The following is a 23511-nucleotide window of genomic DNA, read 5'->3' on the forward strand; positions in this document are numbered from 1 at the left end:
GTGAGCAGGGTGAGTCTGGGGTGAAATGGAGCTGACCGGTCACCAGCAGCGCCCTGACTCCCCAGGATATGCCAGCACCGAGCACCTGGGGCAAGGGCATCACTGCTTCTTGTCCCGCTGCCCAGGCCTTGGCCCCTCAGCCTGGGTGACCACGTCCCAGGGGGTATGGCCGGCCTTCCCACCTGGGCAGTACCAGGAATCAGTGCTGAGGGTAATGAGCGAGCAGCTTAGTCACAACAGCAGTTGAAGAAATGACGGTAATGATGACAGCATCAGTATCATGGCGATAACTGTAATGACAATGGTAGTAATAACAGTAACAACAATACTAGTGGGAGTATAATAGCAATGGAGGTAGGAACTACAGCACAGAGTCGATGAGAGACGTGGTAATACTAGCAGAGGTATCTGCTCACTTCGGCTACACTTATATACAGAGCTTACGATGAACCAAGTACCATCCTAAGTGCAAGACGGTTATTAACACCTTTAATCCTCACAATAGTGCTCTTGTGGGCCACAAGTTGTTTTGTACCCATTTTAGAGATGAGATGCAGACATTAAATGACATGCTGAAGGCTACATGGTTAGTAGGGATTCAAACTCAGCACATGTTCCGGTGTCCCAGAGGTAGGAACAAAGTAACAGAGGCAGAGCCAACTGCTAGTGACAGGAGCAGGAGTCATGTGGCATTAGTGGGGGCCCTGGGGCAGTAGTTGCCACAGAAGTCACCCTACTAGTCATGGTAGTTGTGGTGGTTCAAAGAGCAGTAACAATAGCGATAGTGGTGGTTACAGTAATAGTACTAGTAACGGGGCTGACAGTACTGCTACTGCTATTAAGAGCAGCAGTAACAGTTGTCATGAGCATTATTGTTCTTTGAAAAATCTCCTATGGTCTGGGCACTGCAGTGAGCTGTTTCTGTATCATTAATGCTCACCAAAAGCCGTGAGGCTGGAGTTAATGCTTCTTATAGCCAGGGTGACAGAGGCTCAAAGTTAAAAGGCTCCCTAGGCTCATGGTGCTGGGAGGCAGCAGAGATGGGTCGTTCTAAACACAACGCTGGGGCTCTCTCTCCTCTGGGGTCCTTCTGTCCATCCCCTTATCTGAAGCTTTTCCGGCAAGCACAGCCTCCAGAGGCAGGGGTGCACTTCTTCCTGGGGCTCCTTAGAAAGCTCTCCCTCGTGTTGAAGGGAGGCCTGTTACCCCATAACCCTTACTCCTGGATCCTATACCACCCCCCTCAGTCCTGCCCCAAACACACCCACTACCTCTGCTCCATGAGAGCTTGTAGAGATGGAAGGCAAAGATCTTATCCCAACCCACCCTTTCCTTCCAAATCATCTTTCACACAACATGGGCTCCTGGTCTCTCTTTACTTGCTTGCCCTTCTCCAGGCGTGATGCCTAGAACAGGACTAATTTTGGAAATGGGAGAAGAGGGGAATGGCCACCTCCCGTCTTCTGACACTTGACCTCCATTAATACAGCCTGAGTTTACAAGAACTTCCCACACTGGTGATGTCCTGAGGTGACATCCTAAACCCTAAGTCCCTCCCAGGTCAGCTTCTCTCCTAACTTGCGTGCCCCGGGGCCCTTTCTGTGGCCAGGGCTTCAGAGTCTCAGGTTCTCTGAGATCCCCTGACTTGTCCCCAGGGGGAAGTAGAGGTTTTCTTTCTCCCACCAGTTTTTGCTTGTTCTCTCTGAACATCAAGTTTAAAGGACATTATTATCAGCCATTCATTGCTCTGCTCATGCGGAACTTTGATTTAGCAGTAATGTAATAATTGAGAAAGGATTTCCAGGTCAAATCAGCTTGCAAAACACTGGGCCACACACTCCTTTCTGTAGGACTTCCCAGAGCCTTTATGAATCTTTGTAATGGGCTTTATACATCTCCCCAAAAAGGGTATACTTACTGTTTCCCAAACTTGTTTTTTTTAATTAGTATTTACTTACATGTGTGACACACAAGTTCATTCTCTTTGAAAATAAAAATCACAAATTACAGTTAAAACTACAGTGTCTGCTGACCAATGCCTTCCTCCCTAGAAATACCACACCCCAGCCCAGAGGTAACAGCTGTTGTCAGTTTAGCAGGGAACCTTGCAAACCTCCTTCCATGAATTTACTCACAGCTGTACAGTATGTGTCCACAGAAATTGTTTAGGCTCTGTGAGTATGTGTTTTATACCAGCGTATCATTTTTACCATTCTGAAGAACTAGCTTTGTTTACTCAACAATGTACCTTTGAGGTCTCGCTGTGTCAGGAATGAAGTGGCCTCCCTCCTATAAGAGCTGCTTAGAGCAGCTCCCTTAATTTGGTGCCGATTCCCCCTTGGATGGACGCTAGGTTTTCTGTAGTGAAGCCTTTATTCATGGGCCTGCTGGTAGACCTAGGATTTCTTCAGACTTGGAAAACTCTGATCTGGACCAACCCCCCTCACTGTATGTTGAGGGGAAGGGACAAATCAGTGTCCCCCAGTAAGTCTAAGGCAGAGCCTACAACCCTAGAGCTCTGCATCTTTGTGCTAGCTGTGCCCCTAACGTGCTGTGTTACCTGGGGTACTTCCCCAGCCCTCTCTGGGCCTCCTCCCATGACACATGGGGTTGGGATATCCTTTTTTGACACAAACCTTCCATGTCTCCACACACACTGTTGGATTCATTCTCTTCTCCCGTTTCTTCCCCACAGTGGCCTGACAGTAGCAATGGCAACCCGCCAGGGTCCACAGAGGGTAAGTAACTGGCAGGCACGTGCAGTGGAGTCTGGTGATTGTAGAGGATTAGGTTAGGTGCTTGGTGAGAACCTAAGGCAAAAAATCCAAAACAGTCAAAACCGCCCTTGAAAATCCCCTAATTTGCCCCCAAAGTACTTAGTACAGGCCACTGTGTTTCTATAGCGCTATTTCACAGCATGACCATAACTTCATTAGCTTTGAACTCAAGAATGCACTATGGCAAGATGCTTACTTGTATCATGAACAGACACATCAAGGGGTCCAGGGCTGGGTGCCAGGTGTTGGGGTGGGAAATACCCAGGGCTGTGGGTGTGCTCAGATAAAGCCTCACCATCCCGTGTGTCTCCCCTCCCAACAGGTTCTGAGGATATCATTGTGGTTGCCCTGTATGATTATGATGCCATTCACCATGAAGACCTCAGTTTCCAAAAGGGGGACCAGATGGTGGTCCTGGAGGAGTGAGTCCCCATCCCACACCCCCTAAGACATAGCTATCTCCAACACTCAATTTTGCTTTCTTTTGTGTTTCAGTAGAGAACCTGATGGGCTATATTATACTAAAGTGTAAATGACTGATGAGAATGTGATCATAAAAAAGGAAGAAGGGTTTCCTTTAACCTGGGTTTTAGCCACAGTAAAGGGGCTTGTGTGCTTGCTAATGGTGCACATCCAGGCAAGGATGGACAGCTGACAGTGCTTTCCTAGGGAAGCCTTCCTTGGACTCCTATGATTAAGTGGCAGGCTTCCCTACAGAGCAGACCCTGTTGAGGTGGCTTTGCATTCAGATCTGTGGATCTCTGAGTTTGCTACCTCCAATCTCCTATAATCCTCACCATCACTAGACGTAGTGTCTAATATGTGCTGGGACTGCTTATGCTTGGTCAGACTCCAGAGCCCAGTCCCTCTGGCCAGCAAGCCACTGTGAGTCTGCCACGGGCACAGGGCCCTGCCTAATATATAGTTAGTAAGGTCAAGGCCACAAGTCAAGGGAATGAGAATAAGGCCAGAGATCTAGGACTGTGGGCTATGAATGTAGGGACAGGGCTTGATTCCAGCCCCGGGGTTGTTGTAAAGATATTTGCCTTCATCATGGGGTGCAGGCTGGGGGCTGGGACGGTGGTGGCCCTGCCCTTTACCCTACCCGCCTCCTGTTGTTGGGGGTATTCTAGGCCACGGCTGAGGGGTTGACCCCTTTGCTCTCTTCTGCCCCCCAGGTCTGGGGAGTGGTGGAGAGCGCGATCTCTGGCCACCCGGAAAGAGGGCTACATCCCAAGCAACTACGTCGCCCGTGTCAACTCTCTGGAGACAGAGGAGTGAGTATTCCATCTCCCTGCCCTGCAGAAGCAAGCATGAGCTGAGCCGGCCTTGCTTCCACCTCAGGGCCTTTGCGTTCACTGTCTCCCCTGCCTGGCACACTCTTCCTGGACCTCTTTGCCTGTCTGGCTCCTTCTCATCCTTTGGGTCTCAGAGAGGCCTTCCCTGGCCACTTAGTCTCAAGCAGGTCCCCACTGTGATTCTGTGTGACTCCCTGCTTTACTTCTTCTGAACACTTCTCACTAGCAAAAACAATCTTGTTTCTTTGGTTGTCCCCAGTTCACTGTCTGCCTCCCCCCACTAGAATGGGAGCACAGGAGGGTAGGGACATGGTCTGTCCTCTGCTGCATCCTGCAGCCTTCACACAGGCTGGCACGCAGTTTGTGCTCAATGCATATTTGTTGGATGAAGTCTAACAGTTGTGCCAAGGAGGGTCCTCTGAGAGGCGAGCCAGCCCACACCCCTCACATGACTCGTTCAGCCCGCCTGTTCCTGCGCCTCACTGAGCCCTGTGCCAACTGGAGGCCACAGAGCCAATGAGACATCCTCCACCCTCAAGATCGCTGTAACCCCTCATTCTTTACTGCGGGCTGTTTGTGTCTACCTTGACTCAGAAAACAGACAGTTGTACTTCATCCTTCCATCCATCCATCCACCCAATCAGCCCACAGACCCTTGAGCATCCACTGATCTCCCAGCTCTATTCCAGGAATACTAGGTGACTCAGGCAGGCTTCCTCCCTGGAGATATTCACAGTGTGGGGGGTGACCCTGACAAGTAAGAAGATGGCCACACTATCAGGCGGCAATAGATGCAATTCAGAATCAGCCAATCAAAAAGTCAAAACCTGACGGTCACCATGGTTTTATCTCCTTTGCCTCCTCCCTCTGGCCAGATAGTGTTGAGGGTTTGGGATGCTTACCTGTTAAAACGGGCTTTTCCTATCTTAAAGTCACCCCTTTCTTAGTGCACAGAAAACTTCTTCGCCCTGTGAAATCTCCCCTCTGTGGCCGTGAGGAAGCCCTCACTCCCAGCCCTGACCCTTCTGTCCTGGAATGCCCCCAGCACGTGCCCTACATGCTGCGGGGGGTGGGGTGGCTGCTTCTCTGTCCTTCTAGGCTTTCTCCTGGGGCATCGGTGCTCTGCCCCCCTGCTCCAGGCTCTGAACACTTAGAGACTTCCTGCACCATTCCTCACCTTGCAGCAGCCTTGAAGCAGGCATGGCTGGTATTACTCCTTAAAGCAATATAACTGCTGAGTGGAAAAGGCCAGGCGCAGAGGACAGACATGGTGGGTTATCATTTGGCCCATAACTTAATGGCTGGTTCTCAGCCTTGAGCGCATCAGCATCACCTAGAGGCTTAGTTAAAACGCTGGTTTCTGAGCCCCACTCCTCGACTGTCCAATTCATAACTGGAATTTCTAACAAGTTCTCAGGTGAGGTGGATGCTGCTGATCCAGGGACCCACCTTGAGAACCACTGACCTGAATACCCATATGAGTCTTGAACTCCCGGGCTCTTGTGTCCCCATCAAGAGACTGCTCACAGAGGCTGCCTCTGAAGAGAGCAGCTGGGGCCTGGAAATCAGCGTGGGATGGAACCTTACTTCCTCATCTGCCTTGAAATAGGCAGTATTTTCAAATGTTTCAAAATGCAAATGGTACAGAAGGACAGACTAAAGAGTGAATAGTCTTCCCCCAACTCCATCCCCAGCCAGCTACTTCCCTTCCAGAAGCAACCAGTTTCCTGTAAGTCCTCCCAAATGCTTTATACTTGATTAAGAAACTACATATATCTTCTTCCAATTTTTAAAAAAATCAGAGTACAGCTGATTTAGAATGTTGTGTTAGTTTCAACTGTACAGGAAAGTGAATCCATTATACATATAGATAAATCCACTCTTTTTTAGACTCTTTTCCCATAGAGGTCATTATAAATATTAAATATAGTTCCCTGTGCTATAGGTCCCTATTGGTTATCTATTTTATATGTAGCAGTATGTATATGTCAATCTCAGTCTCCCAATTTATCCCTCTTCTCCCCTTTCCCCCTGGTAACCATGTTTGTTTTCTACATCTGTGACACTATTTGTTTCGTAAGTTCACTTGCATCATTTTTTTAGATTCCACATGTAAGTGAATATCATTCGATATTTGTCTTTCCCTTCCTGACTTACTTCACTTAGTATAAGAATCTCTAGATTCGTCCATGTTGCTGCAAATGGCATTGTTTTATTCTATCTTATGGCTAATATTCCACTATCATGTCTGTGGTGGCTCAGCGGTAAAGAATCCACCTGTAATGCAGGAGATACAGGTTTGACCCCTGGGTTGGGAAAATCCCCTGGAGAAGGAAATAACTTCCCACTCTAGTATTCTTGCCTGAGAAATCCCATGGGAAGAGGAGCCTGGTGGGCTACAGTCTGTGGGGTCACAAAAGAGTCAGACACAACTTCATGACTAACCAGTAACAACAATGTTTCATTGGATATAAGTGCCACAACTTCTTCATCCATTCATCTACTGATGGACACTGAGGCTGTTTCTGTGTCTTGGCTATTGTGAACAATGCTGCAAAGAATATTGTCTCTCTCCGTCTTACACAAGTGGCAGCTTCTATGCTGTATTCTTCCACCCCCTTTGTTCAGATCTTCAAGGCAGTGCCGACAGTGCCTCCTTTTCACAGTTGCTGTGTCTGTTATCTAGATGCCCCAGCATCCCTCATCAGTGGTCACTGTTTCCAGTCTCACGCTGCCTTGAGTCTCCTTGTGTATATGTCATTTCTTCCTGTGCAAAATCGGTGGGATAACTTCCTGGGGGTGGGATTTCCAGGGAGACAGCTCTTCCTGTGTACCCTTTAACATTGCTTGAACACTTTATCATGGCTTGAATCACTTTACCAAATGAAAGCAAGGAAGGCAGGGGTGTTGCATGGTATTTAAGATTTTTGGCTCTGGAGTTAGACTGCCTGACTTTGAATCCTGCCTCCACCACTTACTAGCTGTGTGATGCCAGGCAAGTTACTTGCTCTTTCTGTTTCTCAGCTTCCTCATCTGTAAAATGGGGATAATAAAGGCAAAGATTCCATAGAGTTGGGTGGATAACAAGAGCTTGATAAATGGTAACTGCCTCTTTCCCCAGTTGATAGCAGAGGAAACAGAAGTCCATAGAAGAAAAGCAATGTGCTCCAAGTCACACATAGGTTTGTGGCAGGGTCAAGGCCAGCTGACCTCTGGTCTGGGGCTTTTTCCATCACAGCGCATGAACCACTCCTCGGGGAATAAATTTGGTTTCTGCTGCTTAAAGTTTTCCTTAGATTTTTTGGGGAATCTAAAGATCCCAAATAGTCAAGGAGGATGAAGAAAGGTGCAAGGATGTGGTCCCAAGTATAAAATTATTTGAAATCTCACATTTGAGCTTAGAAATTCATGCTGATGTCATATTCAACTCTGTATCTACACAGGAAGATGAACTGTGATGGTGACAGTGCTCAGCCCTCACTCACATGGGCCTCTAAGATCCTGAGAGGTTGATCAAATGTTCTAGAGAAATCTGCAAAAGGAAGATTTTCGACCGCAGTTGGTTAAGACTGATGTATTTTTCCACCCAGTCTTTTTGCTCATCACCTTATACCTCGCATTGGGTGGCACTGGAAATACCAGCAACATTTTGTATTAATATTTATAATGCTGTATTATTTTTCTTAAAGAAAGCTCCCCCAGCCTGCCAAAAATAAGCTCCCCAAATTGCATGCTTCAGCCTTAGCAAACTGGATTCACCTGTGGTAAAATGTCTGTTTTAATATCAAAAGAATGATTGCTTTCCCCCCAAAGAATCTTTGAGTAAAACTGACACCAGAGGAATGCAGGCCCTTGGAGTCCTGATGCCAGGCGAGATTGCTGAGAGTCGGACAGCACTGCCCGCCACGGGCTTACACACTGCCCCTTCCCCTCCCTCCAGGTGGTTCTTCAAGGGCATCAGCCGAAAAGACGCAGAGCGCCAGCTCCTGGCCCCTGGCAACGTGCTGGGCTCCTTCATGATCCGGGACAGCGAGACCACCAAAGGTGAGGCTGGTCCTCCTAGCCCTGTGTTTCCACCCCACCACACAGGGGAGCCCCAGACGTGACCGGACACCATCCTTCCCTTGGGGTATGCCATTGTCTGGACAACTCACCCAGCCCCCCTCCCCGGGCTGCCAGGCTTCCTTCTGCTCTTTGTTCAAACCTTCTCAGCTCCCAGACCTGCCAACTTAGGTCAGTGGAAGTAAGATGCAGTGGTTACTGCCCTGAAGAACAACCACTTGCTGAACTTGATCTTCATTAGCTTGGATTCTTTTAAATACCCATCAGAATGTATCTTGCCCACAAGCCTGACTCCTCTCTCCTTCCATAAGGAAATGAGATGGGCTCGGGCTGTAGCAAGAGCCCCCCAGCCAGCCTTGTCTGGGACCCTGTTTCAAATAACTCTTTTGAGGTATTTGGATGTTTTGATGTCGGTGACCTGCTTCCTGAAACTTCCGTGCCGTGAGGGTGGCTTTGTGCCCGGTCATCACACAGGAGGCAAGAGCAGCGCCCCAAACAACAAATAACTCAAACTGGCATAGACTAGGGCAAGTTTTGCCAAAGGGATGATTGTAAGTAGGAGTCCTGTGATTTCACATTTCACACACAGTGTGTGCCTTTACTACTGTGTTTAGATTCAAAACTGCTTGGTTCAGAGAAACCAGTAAATTGTATAAAATGTGACCTCACAGTACCCTGGACAATCAGTTCGGGGCCCTTCTACCTGCCCTCTTTTCTGAACTGGGGAAGCCTAAATGTGGCTAAAACAGCACTCACCATCTGTGTTTCAGGTCAGGGGATGTTTGGGCTTTATTTCCTCCCACCCAACAAACTCCCTACCAGCCTCCAGAGGAAAAGAAATGGTACAAAAAGATAAAGCCGTACACAGCCCTTGGTTTCTCTCCTTCCTCCGGGCTATCCTGCACACACCGGCAGGAAGGTGAGCCTGGCCACTACCACAGCCCTCAGACGGGGCCAAAGTGGGTTCACTGAATTACTAAACTTGTAATACAAGTGCCCTGAGTCCCATCCTGCTGCTTCCTGGGTTCCACCCTTCCCCACTCAGCGTCAGCCAAGTCAGCCTCCCCTTGACTGGGCAGAGTGGTTAAGAATGTGGTTCCAGCTGCCTCGGTTTGAAGCCTAGCTCTGCTACTTACAGGCTGTGTGACTGCAGGTTAGGTACTTCATCTCCCTGGACCTCAGTCTCTTTATGTAAAACTTGTGGTGATACAAAACCTCTACCTTGTGGGGTCATTCATTCACTGTAATGAATAATATAGCTTATTATAATGCATATAACTATAGTCCATTATAATGAATATTATTTCTATCCATTCATTGCTTATTATTTATTATTCCTATTCATTCATTGTCAAGAGCCGACTCATTTGAAAAGATCCTGATGCTGGGAAAGACTGAGGGCAGGAGGAGAAGGGGGTGACAGAGGATGAGATAGTTGGATGGCATCATCGACTCAATGGACATGAGTTTGAGCAAACTCCAGGAGATAGTGAAGGACGGAAGCCTGGCATGCTGCAGTTCATGGGGTTGCAAAGAGTTGGACATGACTGAGCAACCAAACAACAGATATTAAAGAATCCGCCTGCAATGTGGGAGACCTGGGTTCGATCTCTGGGTCATGAAGATTCCCTGGATGAGGGCATGGCACCCACTCCAGTGTTCTTGCCTGGAGAATCCCCATGAACAGAGGAGCCTGGTGGGCTACAGTCCATGGGTTCACAAAGAGTTGCACATGACTGAGCGACTAAGCACAGCGCAGCCTAGCATGCATGAAAATTGATCAGTCGTGTCCAACTCTTTCTGACCCATGGACTGTACCCCATCCAGGCTCCTCTGTCCATGGAATTCTCCAGGCAGGAATACTGGAGTGGGTAGCCATTCCCTTCTCCAGGGGATCTTCCCGACCCAGGGATCAAACTTGGGTCTCCTCCATTGCAGGCAGATTCTTTACCATCTGAGGCACCAGGGAAGCCCCAGCATGTATGGTCAACTGTAATTCATGCAACAATTTAAACCTCCCCCAAATCCTATGACATGGTGCTATTGTGGTGGAGAAAACTAAGAGAGGGAGAAGCTAATAACTTGCCCAAGGACGCACAGCTCACAAACAGCAGAACCATGGCCACGGACTGAAAAAAGCATGTGTTTCTTGTCTGTGTGAATCCAGGATACTTCTCCATTGCCAGCTCGACTGAATCACATCTGCAGAATCCCTTTACCACGTGAGGTGATGCACGCACAGGTGTCAGGGATTAGGACGTGGCATTGTGGGGGGCCATGACTCAGCCTGCCACAACATTTAATATGGACACTTACATTTCATTGTTTATATTGTAATAGTTGAACTGGATTGGTTTGTTTGTTTAATCTTTTTGCTTGTTTGCTTCTAAACAGCCTTTTATTTTCAGAATTAATGTTTATTTGTATTTAAATAACCTATGGATATACCCGTACTGCTTTCACTGTAAAATCATCTATTTTTATTTTTTAAATTAACTAATTTATTTTGATTGGAGGATAATTACTTTACAACACTGCTATGGTTTTTGCCATACATCAACATGAATCAGCCACAGGTGTACACGTGTCCCCCACATCCTGAACCCCCCTCCCACCTCTCTCCCCACCCTTTTCCTCTGGGTGGTCCCAGAGCACTGACTTTGGGTACCCTACTTCCTGCATTGAACTTGCACTGGTCAGCTGTTTTACATATGGAAGCATAATGTACATGCTTCCATGCTGTTCTCTCAAATCATCCCACCCTCACCTTCTCCCACTGAGTTCTAAAGTCTGTTCTTTAAATCTGTGTCTCCTTTGCTGCCCTGAATTTAGGATCATCAGCACCATTTTTCTAAATTCCATATATATGTGTTAATATATAGTATTTGTCTTTCTCTTTCTGGCTTACTTACTTCAGTCTGTATAATAGGCTCCCGATCCACCTCATTAGAACTGACTCAAATGCATTCCTTTTTATAGCTGAGTAATGGTCCACTGTGTATATATACCACAATTTCCTTATCCATTCATCTGCCAATGGGCATCTAGGTTGCTGTTGTCCTAGCTGTTGTAAATAGTGCTAAACAGTCTCGCTTTTTACCTAACTGGTATGGTGTCTTGGTTTTTGTGAAAAATAGATAGATAATAGGAAGAAAAAGAAATAATAATGAACTCAATGACAGCCAACATTACTGAGCTTTTACATCCCGAGTACAAGCATTCCTTCTTTTACCACCAGGCAATGTGTTGAGGGGAGGAGATATGATGACCAATCCCATTCTACAGATAAGGAAACTGAGGCATAGAGAGGTGACTTGGTCACGTGTCCAAGGTCTCACAGCAGGACATGGAACAGCCTGACAAGCACCCAGGCAGCCTGACTCCACTGCCTACTCCTACCCTCTGCTCCGCTGCGCGGATGTCAAGACGGTGCCCGCAGCAGCCTCACAGGCAGTCAGGGTGCTGACACCGGGTGGTTTCTCTCTGGCCCATGCAGGGAGCTACTCTTTGTCCGTGCGAGACTACGACCCACAGCACAGGGACACAGTGAAACATTACAAGATCCGCACGCTGGACAATGGGGGTTTCTACATCTCACCCCGGAGCACCTTCGGCAGCCTGCAGGAACTGGTGGCCCACTATAAGAGTGAGTCCTGCGGGGCTGCCTCCCTTCCAGGGGCCCAGCTGGGTGGGCCCCTCTCCTGGGAATGCTAGTCAAGGGGGTGCTGCTGCCTCTGCGGCCTGCTAAGGTTTTCCTCACCCTCCCCCAGACAAACAGTTGCTTTGGATTCTCCTGAAGTCTTTGGTCTGTTGAGCGGGAGGGCAGAGATGCCATCTCACCATGCTCTGTTCTCTGGGAATATCTTCGATGGAGCGGCCCTTGGGAACCGGGGCCAGATGCAGTGGACCAGGAGGGGAGGCCTGGAGGGGAAGCCTGAGGCTGGCTTGGGGCTGCCTGCCCTCAGCTGACCAGGGGGTTCTGTTCCAGAGGGGAGCGACGGACTCTGCCAGAAGCTGACAGTGCCCTGCATGTCCTCCAAGCCCCAGAAACCTTGGGAGAAAGACGCCTGGGAGATCCCCCGGGAGTCCCTCAAGATGGAGAAGAAACTTGGAGCTGGGCAGTTTGGGGAAGTCTGGATGGGTAAGGACCCAGGGCCAAAGCCAGGAGGGGAGATGGGGGAGAGGGAGGTCCTTGCTTCCAGGAACAGCCCGAGGCCAAGTGGGAATGCCAGCCGGGGCAGAGGGGAGATTTGAATAATAACCGTAAAGGAGTGATTCCTCTGATAGCAAAGCAAATAGTCCTGCCATGCAAACACTGCCATGCAAATCTTTGAGGTCAGGCCTGTTGGGTCAAAAACTTTCTTCTAAGAAGCGGGAGTCCTAGATGAGGAATCTGCTTCCTCATATGGAGCTGGGACAGTCTGGGGTTGAGAACCAGAGCATCTCTTAGAATGACGAGAATTAAGAATGGCAAAGTGTAGCTTGGAGATTTCCAGGTGAGTTCAATGTTGGCAGCTGATGAACATGCTGTTCTAAGACCCTGCCGTGTGCCCAGCATCATGCTAGGGCATTGTAGGGCTTCAAAAAGACATATGCCACCCCTGCTGGGCTGCCTCTAATGATTTAAGAATAGCAAAGCCTGCTCTGCAGAACTGTGGGGGTAGACGTGATGCCTGGCCCAGTGCCTGGTGCCCCACACTGTGTTTATACTCCACTATGTTCCAAATGGGAGTGAAGACAGCTTACAGAGATGCAAACAATTCAGCCAGAAAAAAAACAAGTTTAAAATCTACTCACTTCAACTATATATATTGAGAGCCTGCTATGTGTCAGGCACTGAAGAAGAAAAGGTGGCAGAGAAAGTATGGTGAGGAAGGTAAGACAGATCAGACTGATGGAGTTAGAAAACAAACACACACACACACACACACACACACACACACACACACATATTATGTAAGGCCTTAGGCTCTTACTATACTGCTAGTGCTACTGCTAAGTCACTTCAGTCGTGTCCGACTCTGTGCGACCCCATCCCTGGGATTCTCCAGGCAAGAACACTGAAGTGGGTTACCATTTCCTTCTCCAATGCATAAAAGTGAAAAGCGAAAGTGAAGTCCCTCAGTCGTGTCTGACTCTTTGCGACCCCATGGACTGTAGCCTACCAGGCTCCTCCGTCCATGGGATTTTCCAGGCAAGAGTACTGGAGTGGGGTGCCATTGCCTTCTCTGGCTCTTACTATAGGAAGACCTCAACTCTGCATTAGAGCTTCCTGGCAGCCAAGGCAAAAAGGGAAACATGAGCAACACTGAAATTTACAAGAAGAAGAAGATTACAAGATAAAGCAGGGACGGGGTGGGGTGAAGTGAGGGAACAGCATGAGCAAAGTCCCTGTGGTGGGAGGGGGAGATGGCTGCTCGAGGGACTGAATGATATGCAGGTGGGTTGGTGCACAAAAGGCAAGGGGTAGAGGTGTTGGTGGATGACAGGCTAAGTGAGCAAGGCCAGTTTATGCAGGGCCTTGTGGACCATGATGAGACATATTCATTTTGAGAGCAGTGTTAAGATTAAATAAACATTTAAAGCAAAGACGGTGTGTATGTGGATGTGTGACAAAACAAAGGTAGGTGTGTGAGTGAGTGACATAATCAGAGTGATGTTTTAATCCCTGAACCCCTGCAGGAGCCTTTGCAGATGAGGAAACCATAGTTCAGAGAGGTTAAGTGACCTGCCCAAGTGCACACAGCTAGGAAGTGGTAGACCGGCCTTCCAACCCACATCTATCTGAGGGCACGTGTCTCCCCTTCCTTCTCTAAGGGCTGAGGTGGGCAGGAAAGGCTCTCTGGAGGAGGCAGGTCTGCAGCCAGGTCTTTGGGGCCTGTGAGGAAAGAGCAGTGGGCCCTGACCGCCTTTTCTGCTTCCTGTCCTGCTGCAGCCACCTACAACAAGCACACCAAGGTGGCCGTGAAGACGATGAAGCCCGGGAGCATGTCCGTGGAGTCCTTCCTGGCAGAAGCCAACCTGATGAAGACTCTGCAGCATGACAAGCTGGTGAAGCTGCATGCTGTGGTCACAGAGGAGCCCATCTACATCATCACGGAATTCATGGCCAAAGGTGCTGCGCGCTGGGAGCTGGGGTACCAATTATGCCTCTTCTGGTCACCTGCAGAGTCAGAGGTGACTCTGACATGGTTCTTTGGCCTTCAAGATGCCCCCAGTCTGGCCAGGAACTTTTTTGACATAAATTCACTGAGCACCTTCATATCTGACTGCCCCACTCTCCTGGTTAAGGGGAGTGAAATCATGTTAGGGGGATGCCAGGAGAAGGGGAGCACATGGACCTCTGGGAGAGGGGGTGGGGCCAGAACCCCTCTGGGTGATAGGAGAAGAGCCTTCTATGGGTTCACCATGAGCCCTTGAGGCTGGGGAGACTCCCTGGACCACCCCCAGATACCCCCCCCCCCCCCGACCACCAGCCATCTTCCCTGGGTGGACCAATGCTCCAGGAGACTCAGCAAAGCATTCCTTATGCACTGGCTAAGCATCCTTTCCAGGCTGCTCCTGCACACAGTCCAGGATGTCTCAGGGATATTTTTTTAGGCCATCATTTCTCAATAATGTTCAATTCCTGCCCATTTCTCAACATACAGAGACGTCTCAGATGACATCCATTTAGAAGGATTTGACATCTCAAAGCTTTTATCATTTTCTAAACACAATTATGCCAGCCTTATAAAACCATGGCCCCAGTCCCCCAGGCTCAGAAAGCTGTCTCAATCAAACAACCAGTCTGGCAAGCACAAAGTCATTCTCAAAATGCTCAGATTCGCTTTCTTATATGCTAGGAACAGTAAATAGATACTTTTATTTAAATCCATTACTATGAACCATGTTAACCACTTGTTAAAGTCATGAGAGTAGTAAATGTTGTTCCCCCTACCCCCACACAGGCAGCCTGCTGGACTTCCTGAAAAGTGAAGAAGGTAGCAGGCAGCCACTGCCCAAACTCATCGACTTCTCAGCCCAGGTGAGAGTCTAATGGGAAAGTAGGGGAAGGGGAAGTCAATTATTTATTCAACACATGTTTATTGATTACATGCTATCATAATAACAAAAATAATAGCTAACACGTATTGAGTGCTCAGGATAAAAGTATTCTTTTTAACTGTGCCTTCTATGACCCAACTCGGGGCTTTCCTGGTAGCTCAGCTGGTAAAGAATCCACCTGCAATGCAGGAGACCCCAGTTTGATTCCTGGGTCAGGAAGATACCCTGGAGAAGGGATAGGCTACCCACTCCAGGATTCTTGGGCTTCCTTGGTGGCTCAGGAGGTAAAGAATCCACCAGCAAAGTGGGTAGACCTGGGTTCGATCCCTGAGTTGGGAAGATATCCTGGAGGAGGGCATGGCAACCCACTCCAGTATTCTTGCCTGGAGAATCCCCATGGTCAGAAGAGCCTGGGGGGCTGCAGTCCCTGGGGCTGCAAGACACCACTGAGTGACTAAGCATGCACACAAGTCCTATCTCATATGGTCTTCACATCAGCCTTCTAGGGTGAGATTTTTGTTGTCTATTCCTTTGTAACCAACTGCTCCAAAGTTTAGTAGCTTGAAACAACAATGTGGGGTTGACTGGGATTGGTTGGGTGGTTTTTCTGCTGCACGCTGTGAAACCCAGCCCCCTCTTGAGGATGCATCCTGCTGAGAGCTTCCCTGGGGCTAGAATATCTGGGATAGTGGCTCATCCTCTAGGTCTGTCTCCAGTGACTCCACATCACTCATTCAATAGCCTAACCTGAACTCAATTACATCATGGCAGAAAGATTCCAAGAGAGAGTCTTCCAAGGGACTAAGCCATCATGAGCGAGCGCCTATTCACATTGTGCAGGCTAATGTCCTGTTGGTCAAAGCAAGTCACATGACCTAGCCCAGAGTCAGTGTAGGAGGGACTGCAAAAAGGCGTGAGTCCCAGGAGGCGTGGTTCACAGGGAACCACTGATGTGACAGTCTGGCCACAGGCAGGTAATTGTCACCCCGTTTTACAGAACAGGAAGTTAAGGCTTAGAGAGGAAGTGAAGTGGGGATGAGGCAACTGAGGCCCAGGGAGGTGAAGTAGCTTGCCTACGTGACTGTGTTACTTTGGGGGGATATGGCAGTGAACAAAATGGAAAGTACTGCTACCCCCCTAGGGTTTACACTTATTAAACAACTGAATCTCTTAGAAAGCCACGACCCAAGTAGTCCTGGCTCAGTGTCAAAAGAATGCAGTATCCAGCAAAATTATTAATGCCAGAAATCACAGAAACACTTCTTAAACCTCCATTTTCTTTCTCATCTTCTTTTCACTTTATAGAGCTCTTCTCACCCCCAGCCTGAGTGCTTTTCACTTCCGTCCTCTGTCAACCATTCTCTCCTGTCTGTGGGAAAACAGGGGAGGAAATGGGTACCGGTGGAAACCCACGACTGGAGCACTTCTCCCAGTCCAGGAGCAATCAGAGAAGGCTTCCTAGAGGAAGCGATCACTAGGCTGAGGCCTGAATAGAAGTTGGGCAGGTGAAGAGAAGAGATAAGGGTATTCTAGGCAGAAGAAGCAGTCTATGCCAAAGTCCAAAGGGCAAAACCAGAGCTTAACCTGGTCTGTTAGCGCCTGAGCCTGGCAAAAATGAAGAGGGCGTGGCTTGCAGCCTGGAAGGTATTAAGGGAGGGGGCACCTGGGCCCAGGGCGGGGCCTTCAGGAGACCCTAAGGCAGAGCTCATTTGACTATGCAAATCCTGGGAAGGGCATGATAAAAGGCTTTGCCTGTTAGAGTCTTCCAGTACCAGAGGCATATGGAAATCCAGAAGAGGCATTTTCTCTTCAATAAGCCCTACCTCCTGGGGAAGCAGGAGTCTGGCCTGTTGCTAAATTGTAGCCGTCACACTGGCAGAAACCTTGCTGGGAGGAGGGTCACGGACCAGGGCAAGAACAATTCTCCCTATGGTACAAACGAGGAAGACAAACCACAGGAGGGAAAGAGGTGCCAGGCCCTTGTGCATCTAGGAGCAGAGGTGGACTCAGAGCCCAGGGACAGAAAGGAGCCAGCCTGGGGTCTGGTCTTCACCTCCGGTCCTAGAGAGGTGGGTGGGCCCAGCAGAGACTGCCTCGTCACCACCTGGCTGTGTAACCTTAAATCCACTCTGGGTCTCTTGGTCCCTCCATTTGTCAAATGAAGGAACTGGACCATCTTTGTGCTTTTCAAGTTTGAAAGACTTTTTTTTTTTTTTTTAGCTATCACTGTGTTGGTCAAATGAATCTTACGGAGCAGCTGATCACTTTAAAATAGATTAAAACAGAGCTGCTGTGATTGAAGGGGTGACCTTTCTTTTGTCCCTCAGTTAGATTCAGTGTGAAGAGCCCTGAGCTGGAATACCCCTACAGACCCTTCCAGCTGATTCTGTGATTCCCTGGTACTCTCTCAGAAGCAAACCCATGTGCCAATGACTGACATCACGGCAGACCATCTGGTGGTCATGAAATCTCACCACCTCATCAACTCCCAATTTATAGACCAACCCTGAACCCAGCCAACCTATATCCACTATTCATTCAGTTGACAAGCCCTTGAGAAGCAACATGTATACACACGGACTTAGGAATCATATAGAGTTTTACTGTTGAGCCCAGGGCTGCCTGTGTAGTTTTGAGCAAATAGCTTAACCTTTCTGAGGGCTGCTTTCCTCAACAGGGACTGTTGAATACTTATATGCCAGACTCTGTTCTAAACACTTGATGTAGGTTTAGAGTATGAATCCTCACACGAACCCTCAGAAGAAGATTCTATTGTCTCATTCTACAGAGAAGAAAAGTGAGGCACAGAGGGGTAAAGTAGTTTACTTGGAGACCACAGAGATGTGGGGCTCAAGTTGAGCTGGCCCAACCCGGGAGTCACCTAGGCATTCTCATCTGCTGTCTTCTAAGTGGGGTTAGTCCCACTTGCCCCCTTGAGCTTATGTGCTCCTGTGCATATCCATAACATGATATCTGCCCCTGAGTACTGAAAAATGCTAACTTCCAGCGTTAGTGCCTGCTCTGTGCCAAAAATTCAGGTAGGGTAATGGACACAGGCCCTAAGCAGGGCTGTCAGATTTCCAGTCCCGGTCTCCACTTGGACCAAGTAGTTACTTCTCTGGGATTCAGTTTTCTTACTTGTGAAATAATAGTGCTGAAAGCAATAGTCCCTACCCCAAAGCAGAGAGCAAATGCCATTTAAGTATTAAATATCATATTATGATTAATGAATAAGCTACAACGTCCACAGTTAATGTTATGGCTGTTAACTGTTCGTCTGAACTCCTTATAAATTTTCCACACCCATGAGGCCAAGACTGCCTCACCCACTCCTGGCGGGCGATGACAAGCAAAATCAGAAAAGTCTCCTGGTTTCGTTAGAAAAGGCTGGAGACTCAGACCTCGGTTCCAATGGCCATGGGTGCCCCCTGCTGGCCACTTTCCACAAGCGTACCATCCACTTGCCTCAGACCTTGAACAGACCTTGGTTTAGTCTGGCCAGACACCCTACCTCCCCAAATAATCTCACCAGATTGCAGCCAGCTGCAGTCCTCCAAAGCGTTGGAGTTCTGGGTGATTAAAGGCAGCATGGAGGCCCTGTGGGTGGAAATTCAAATTCTGGGGGTGTGATCTGACAAAGGTGTCCCTCCTCTGTACACCAGAGACGGTGGTAACACCTGGCTCAAGGACGTCAAAGACCAGTTTATGAACTATAAATGCTATTTTCTGAGTTTCTGAGGGTTAATCATAAACCTCTTTATGAGGGGTAATGCACAAACTCTTGTAAGAGGAAAAAGTCTTTACAGAAAATCCCACATCTTTCCATCGGGCTTCCCAGGTCCCATTGTGAGTAAGAACCCTCCATGCAGTCCATTATGCACTCAGAAGCCCTGGTGACATTAAAATATACATCAGACCATGTCACCGTCCTGCTCCAAGACTTCTCACTTCCCTTCATGCTCAGAATACAACCCAACCGCCTCTCCTAACCTACAAGGTTCTTCCCCATCAGCAGCCTCCCCCACAACCTCCGCTCTTCTCCCCACTTTCCCCTGGGCAACTTCTGCTCAACCACCTGTTCCATGAATACCTAAGCTCCTTCCTACCTCCGGGCCTTTGCACATGATGTTTTCTGCCAAGAATGCTCTTATTTGACAGAGCATTTGCTGAAGTTTCACCTCCTGACTATCCAATCCAAAACAGCCCTCTACACTTCATGTCCTAGTGCCTGCTTTCCCCCTTCTTTATGGCACTTATCACCACATGTGGGGGCTTTGCCTGGCTCCCCACCTGTCCAAGTAACATGTCTAGTGCCCACAAGACACTCAGTAGATGTTTGTTGAATGAATAAAGGAATTTTCCCTACCCAGGCTTGGGAAGTGAAGCAGGCATAAGAGATACAACAAAATGTGATGTGAGCCTAGGTTGTTCCCAGTAAGGGGGTTGGGGATGAAAGCCCTTCAAAGTATCCTGGTGTGTGTGTGTGTGTGTGTGTGTGTGTGTAGGTCCTGGGAGAAATAATGCTTTTTCCTTAAAGTGTTTTCTGGAAGTCTTGGAACCCTAGAGAAGCTCCAGACTGGCCCAGGCTATGAGGATCCCCCGACCTGATTAGGTAGACAGAGAAATGCCAATCTGAGACCGGGACCCTCCCACAAAACAAGGGGGAAGGCCAGCGCACGTGTTTTCCAGTTTTCTCACACTTGGACAGCCCTCTTCTGCTTTTGGGTGAGACCCACCTTGGGCAAGACCCACCTTGGGCTGGGCCAAATCTGAGGGTAAGGGTGTCTCTGTTTTGGGTGGAGATCGCAGAAGGCATGGCCTTCATCGAGCGGAGGAACTACATCCACCGAGACCTTCGAGCTGCCAACATCTTGGTGTCTGCGTCCCTGGTGTGCAAGATCGCCGACTTCGGCTTAGCGCGGGTCATCGAGGACAATGAGTACACAGCACGGGAAGGTAGGGGATGGTGTCGAGGGCGCCGTGGGGCCCGCTGGGGTGGGTCGTGTGTGCTGTTAGGACCTGTGAAAGTGGTATTAATAAAAATGCAAAGGTCTGTCCCAGTATCAGCTGTGTGGTATTAAGCTGGAGGGGCTCCATCTTGAGTTTTGGCCTCCAGTCTTCCCTAGTAAGCGGGGTCAATCGTAGATGGGGTCAGTCAAGTCATGTTAAAATTAAGGGTAGGGGCAAGAGCAACTTTAGGTGTGATAGACAAAAACAAAGAAGAATCTAAATGTCCATAAAGAGTAGAATGATATTTAAATTGTGGTTTATTCACAGATTATTATGTAGCAATGAGAAGTTATAAACCAATGACACATGCAGACGCAAAAGAAAATGGATAACTCTCACAGGCATAATATCAGAATAAGGGAACTCAGACCAAAAAAGTAGATGCTGGATAGTTCCACTTATATAAAATTCAGAAACAGGCAAACATGTATGCGAAGGTTGACAGCAGCATTATTCTTAACAGCCAAAAAGTGGAAGCAATCCAAAAGTCCCTCAACTGATAAACAAATACACAAATGAGATCTAGACATGTGGTGGAATATTATTTGACCACAAAAAGGGATGAAGTACTAATATACCCTAAACATGGACAAACTTTGAAAACATCATGTTCAGTGAAAGAAGTCAGACACAAAGACCATGTATTGTATGATTCTATTTATATGAAATCCCCAGAACAAGCAAATCTATAGAGACAGAAAGTAGATTAACTCTAGCCGAGGCTGGAATAGGGAGCTAGAAAGAAATGGGTAGTGACTGTTATGGTCTGGGGAAGGGTAGGGTGAAAATATTTTAAAATTCACAACTTTATGACTGTATTAAGAAAACCATTGAACTGAAAGCTTTAAGTGGCTGAATTATATGGTCTGTGCATGCATCTCAATAAAACTTTTTAAAAAAACAGGCAAAACTCATTTATTGTGCTAAAGGTCAGAATAATACTTAACCTGAATTGCAGGGGTGTTGACTGAGATGAGGCAGGAGGGAGCCTTCTGAGATGCTGAGATTTTCTATATCTTAATCCAAATGGTGATTACAAGGGGGGATACATATATAAAAGGCATCTAGTTGTATAGGAAAGATTTGTATATTTTATTTCATGTTTGTATGACACAGTAAAAGTGCAACCACTAAAAGAATGAGAATAGAATGTATAATTTCTAAACTAGGAGAGGATAAGCACGAATAAAGAAAACTCTCTCAGGCCCAAGGGAGGAAGGAAACAGAGAATTTTCAAAACTTGACTATGTACTAGATGATAAAACAGGTCTCAACAAATTCCAAAGAACATGTATCCTTTACACTGCATTCCCAACTACAGTGGAATTACAATAGAAATTACTCACTAAAAGTTAACTCAACCTATCCCAGACTAGATAGAAGGAGAGGAGGACTAGAGGGAGAGACACCCAGTGACTGGGGGAAACCAAAATCTTCCCTTCCCCCACAGAGGTTAAGGGGGTCGAGGTAGCAGATATGACCTGAACTCAAAGTCCCTTGAAGTTCTGCCATCCCCAAAGATCCTGTGACCTCTAGGACTCCACTCTTCAGGAGTTGTAGTTCACCAGTACATCAGCTGAATCAGTGAGGTGGCCCCAAGAGGGAGAGTCCCCTGCCACACCCCAAGTACCTTGGCCCACTCCTCCCTACTTTAGCCACTGGTCCTCAGAATGGATGCTCCTTGCTTCCACGGGGGCCAGATTGAGGAAAGTCACAGTCCTGCAGGGGACAGATGTTGGCAGCTGTACTGATGTCCTGTTACCTCCCCCTAGCTGAGACCCAGCTCTGACTGCTCCCCAGACTCTCCTTGACTTTGCTCTGTTCAAACCACAGGGGCCAAGTTCCCCATCAAGTGGACAGCTCCTGAAGCCATCAACTTTGGCTCCTTCACCATCAAGTCAGACGTCTGGTCCTTTGGTGTCCTGCTGATGGAGATCGTCACCTATGGCCGGATCCCTTACCCAGGTAAGAGAGAGGGCGTCACCTTGGGGCTGCTTCCAGGGCAGCCTGGCTCCCTTCTCTTGTCATTGTGTCTGTTCAGACTAAGTTTTTGTTTGTTTGTTAGCAAAGTGATTCAGTTATATATATATATATATATATATATATACACACATATTAATATAAATTCTTTTCCATTACAGTTTATCATAGGATATTGAAGATAGTTCTCTGTACTATAAAGTATGACCTTATTGTTTATCCATTCTCTACATAAAAGTTTATGTCTGCTCCACCCCATCGTTCCCCCAACTGCCTTCCCCTTGGCAACCACCAGCCTGAGTTGGTTGACCCTCATTGAGTTCTTGACCTTCACCCCCAGCTTCTCAGTTAATAACACCATTATCTATCCAATTTCTTAAGCCTGGAATCTGGAAGCCTGCTTGGCCCTTCCTCTTCTCTCATCCCTTTCCATGTTCAAAGAGTCACAGGGTTCTAGCCATTGGACTCCAAAGCATCCCAAGTCTGTCCACTTCTAACTCCACAGCCTCCACCCACACCAGACCAACGTCCTCCGTCATCTCACTGGTACAGTGGCCTCCTAAGCAGTCTGCCCTCTCTCCTACAGGCCATTTTCTCCCTGAGGCCAGAGGGATTTTTCTAAAATTGTGGATCAGAACTTTTCCCTTCTCCACCTCTAACTTTTTAAAGGCCTCCCAGCATAATTGGGACAAAAATCCCAAACTCCCAACTGTGGCCTGCAGGTCCGGCATGATCCAGCCCCTGCCTACTTCTTCCCTCTCCCTTCATGTCATGCTATACCTCACCACCCAGTCATCTAAAGTACTATACACTTCCCTGTGCTTCTTGTTTGCAATACCTTATGCTGTTTCATTCACAGCATTCATCACTGTTGATAACTATATTTGTTTGATATTTTCTCCATCAAACTCTGGGCTCTGTGAGGCCAGAAATCATGTCTGTATTCCTTACTGGTACATCTGGACTGCCTACCTTTGTGCTTGGCATGTAGTGGGTGCCTAGTAACTATTTGTCAAATGGATGAATTTATCCCCATGCCTGTGGGCAGTACTTCACAGTGAGTAGACTGTGGGGTATACAAAGATATATCTGACATGTAGAGTGCCTGGGACTCAGTAAATAAACTTTTTCTCTGTTCCTTTTCAGTTGGGATGTTTCCTAGGGTATCTGTAGCCAGAACCCTGGGGCAGGAGGCAAGATGGATATAAAGAGAATTCTGACTTTATAAGTAAATAGTCCTGAACTTTAATCCTGTTCCCATCAACACTTTGAGAAATTCACTTGACTTCTACCCCAGTTCTTCATCTGTAAAAAATATGAAATCACCCACCTTGCAG

The 23511-nt window shown here is 47.8% G+C and overlaps 1 protein-coding gene and 1 long non-coding RNA gene across 2 annotated transcripts in view; one reads left to right on the forward strand and one right to left on the reverse strand.

Moving 5' to 3' along the window:
• LOC139036746 (uncharacterized) overlaps window positions 1-23511 on the reverse strand; it is a 56466-nt gene that overhangs the window by 16735 nt on the left and 16220 nt on the right. The gene's annotated exons all lie outside the window — the stretch shown is intronic.
• The window catches only part of HCK (HCK proto-oncogene, Src family tyrosine kinase), a 41898-nt gene that overhangs the window by 16268 nt on the left and 2119 nt on the right, over window positions 1-23511 (forward strand). The window contains exons 3-12 of the mRNA XM_020916171.2: window positions 2696-2738; window positions 3100-3199; window positions 3956-4054; window positions 8016-8119; window positions 11634-11783; window positions 12126-12278; window positions 14073-14252; window positions 15088-15164; window positions 19987-20140; window positions 22028-22159. Coding sequence (XP_020771830.1) covers window positions 2696-2738; window positions 3100-3199; window positions 3956-4054; window positions 8016-8119; window positions 11634-11783; window positions 12126-12278; window positions 14073-14252; window positions 15088-15164; window positions 19987-20140; window positions 22028-22159 — 1192 coding nt within the window. The remainder of the gene's footprint in view (window positions 1-2695; window positions 2739-3099; window positions 3200-3955; window positions 4055-8015; window positions 8120-11633; window positions 11784-12125; window positions 12279-14072; window positions 14253-15087; window positions 15165-19986; window positions 20141-22027; window positions 22160-23511) is intronic.

This window comes from Odocoileus virginianus, chromosome 9, assembly GCF_023699985.2.
Source record: "Odocoileus virginianus isolate 20LAN1187 ecotype Illinois chromosome 9, Ovbor_1.2, whole genome shotgun sequence".
In the NCBI taxonomy this organism is placed as follows: domain Eukaryota; kingdom Metazoa; phylum Chordata; class Mammalia; order Artiodactyla; family Cervidae; genus Odocoileus; species Odocoileus virginianus.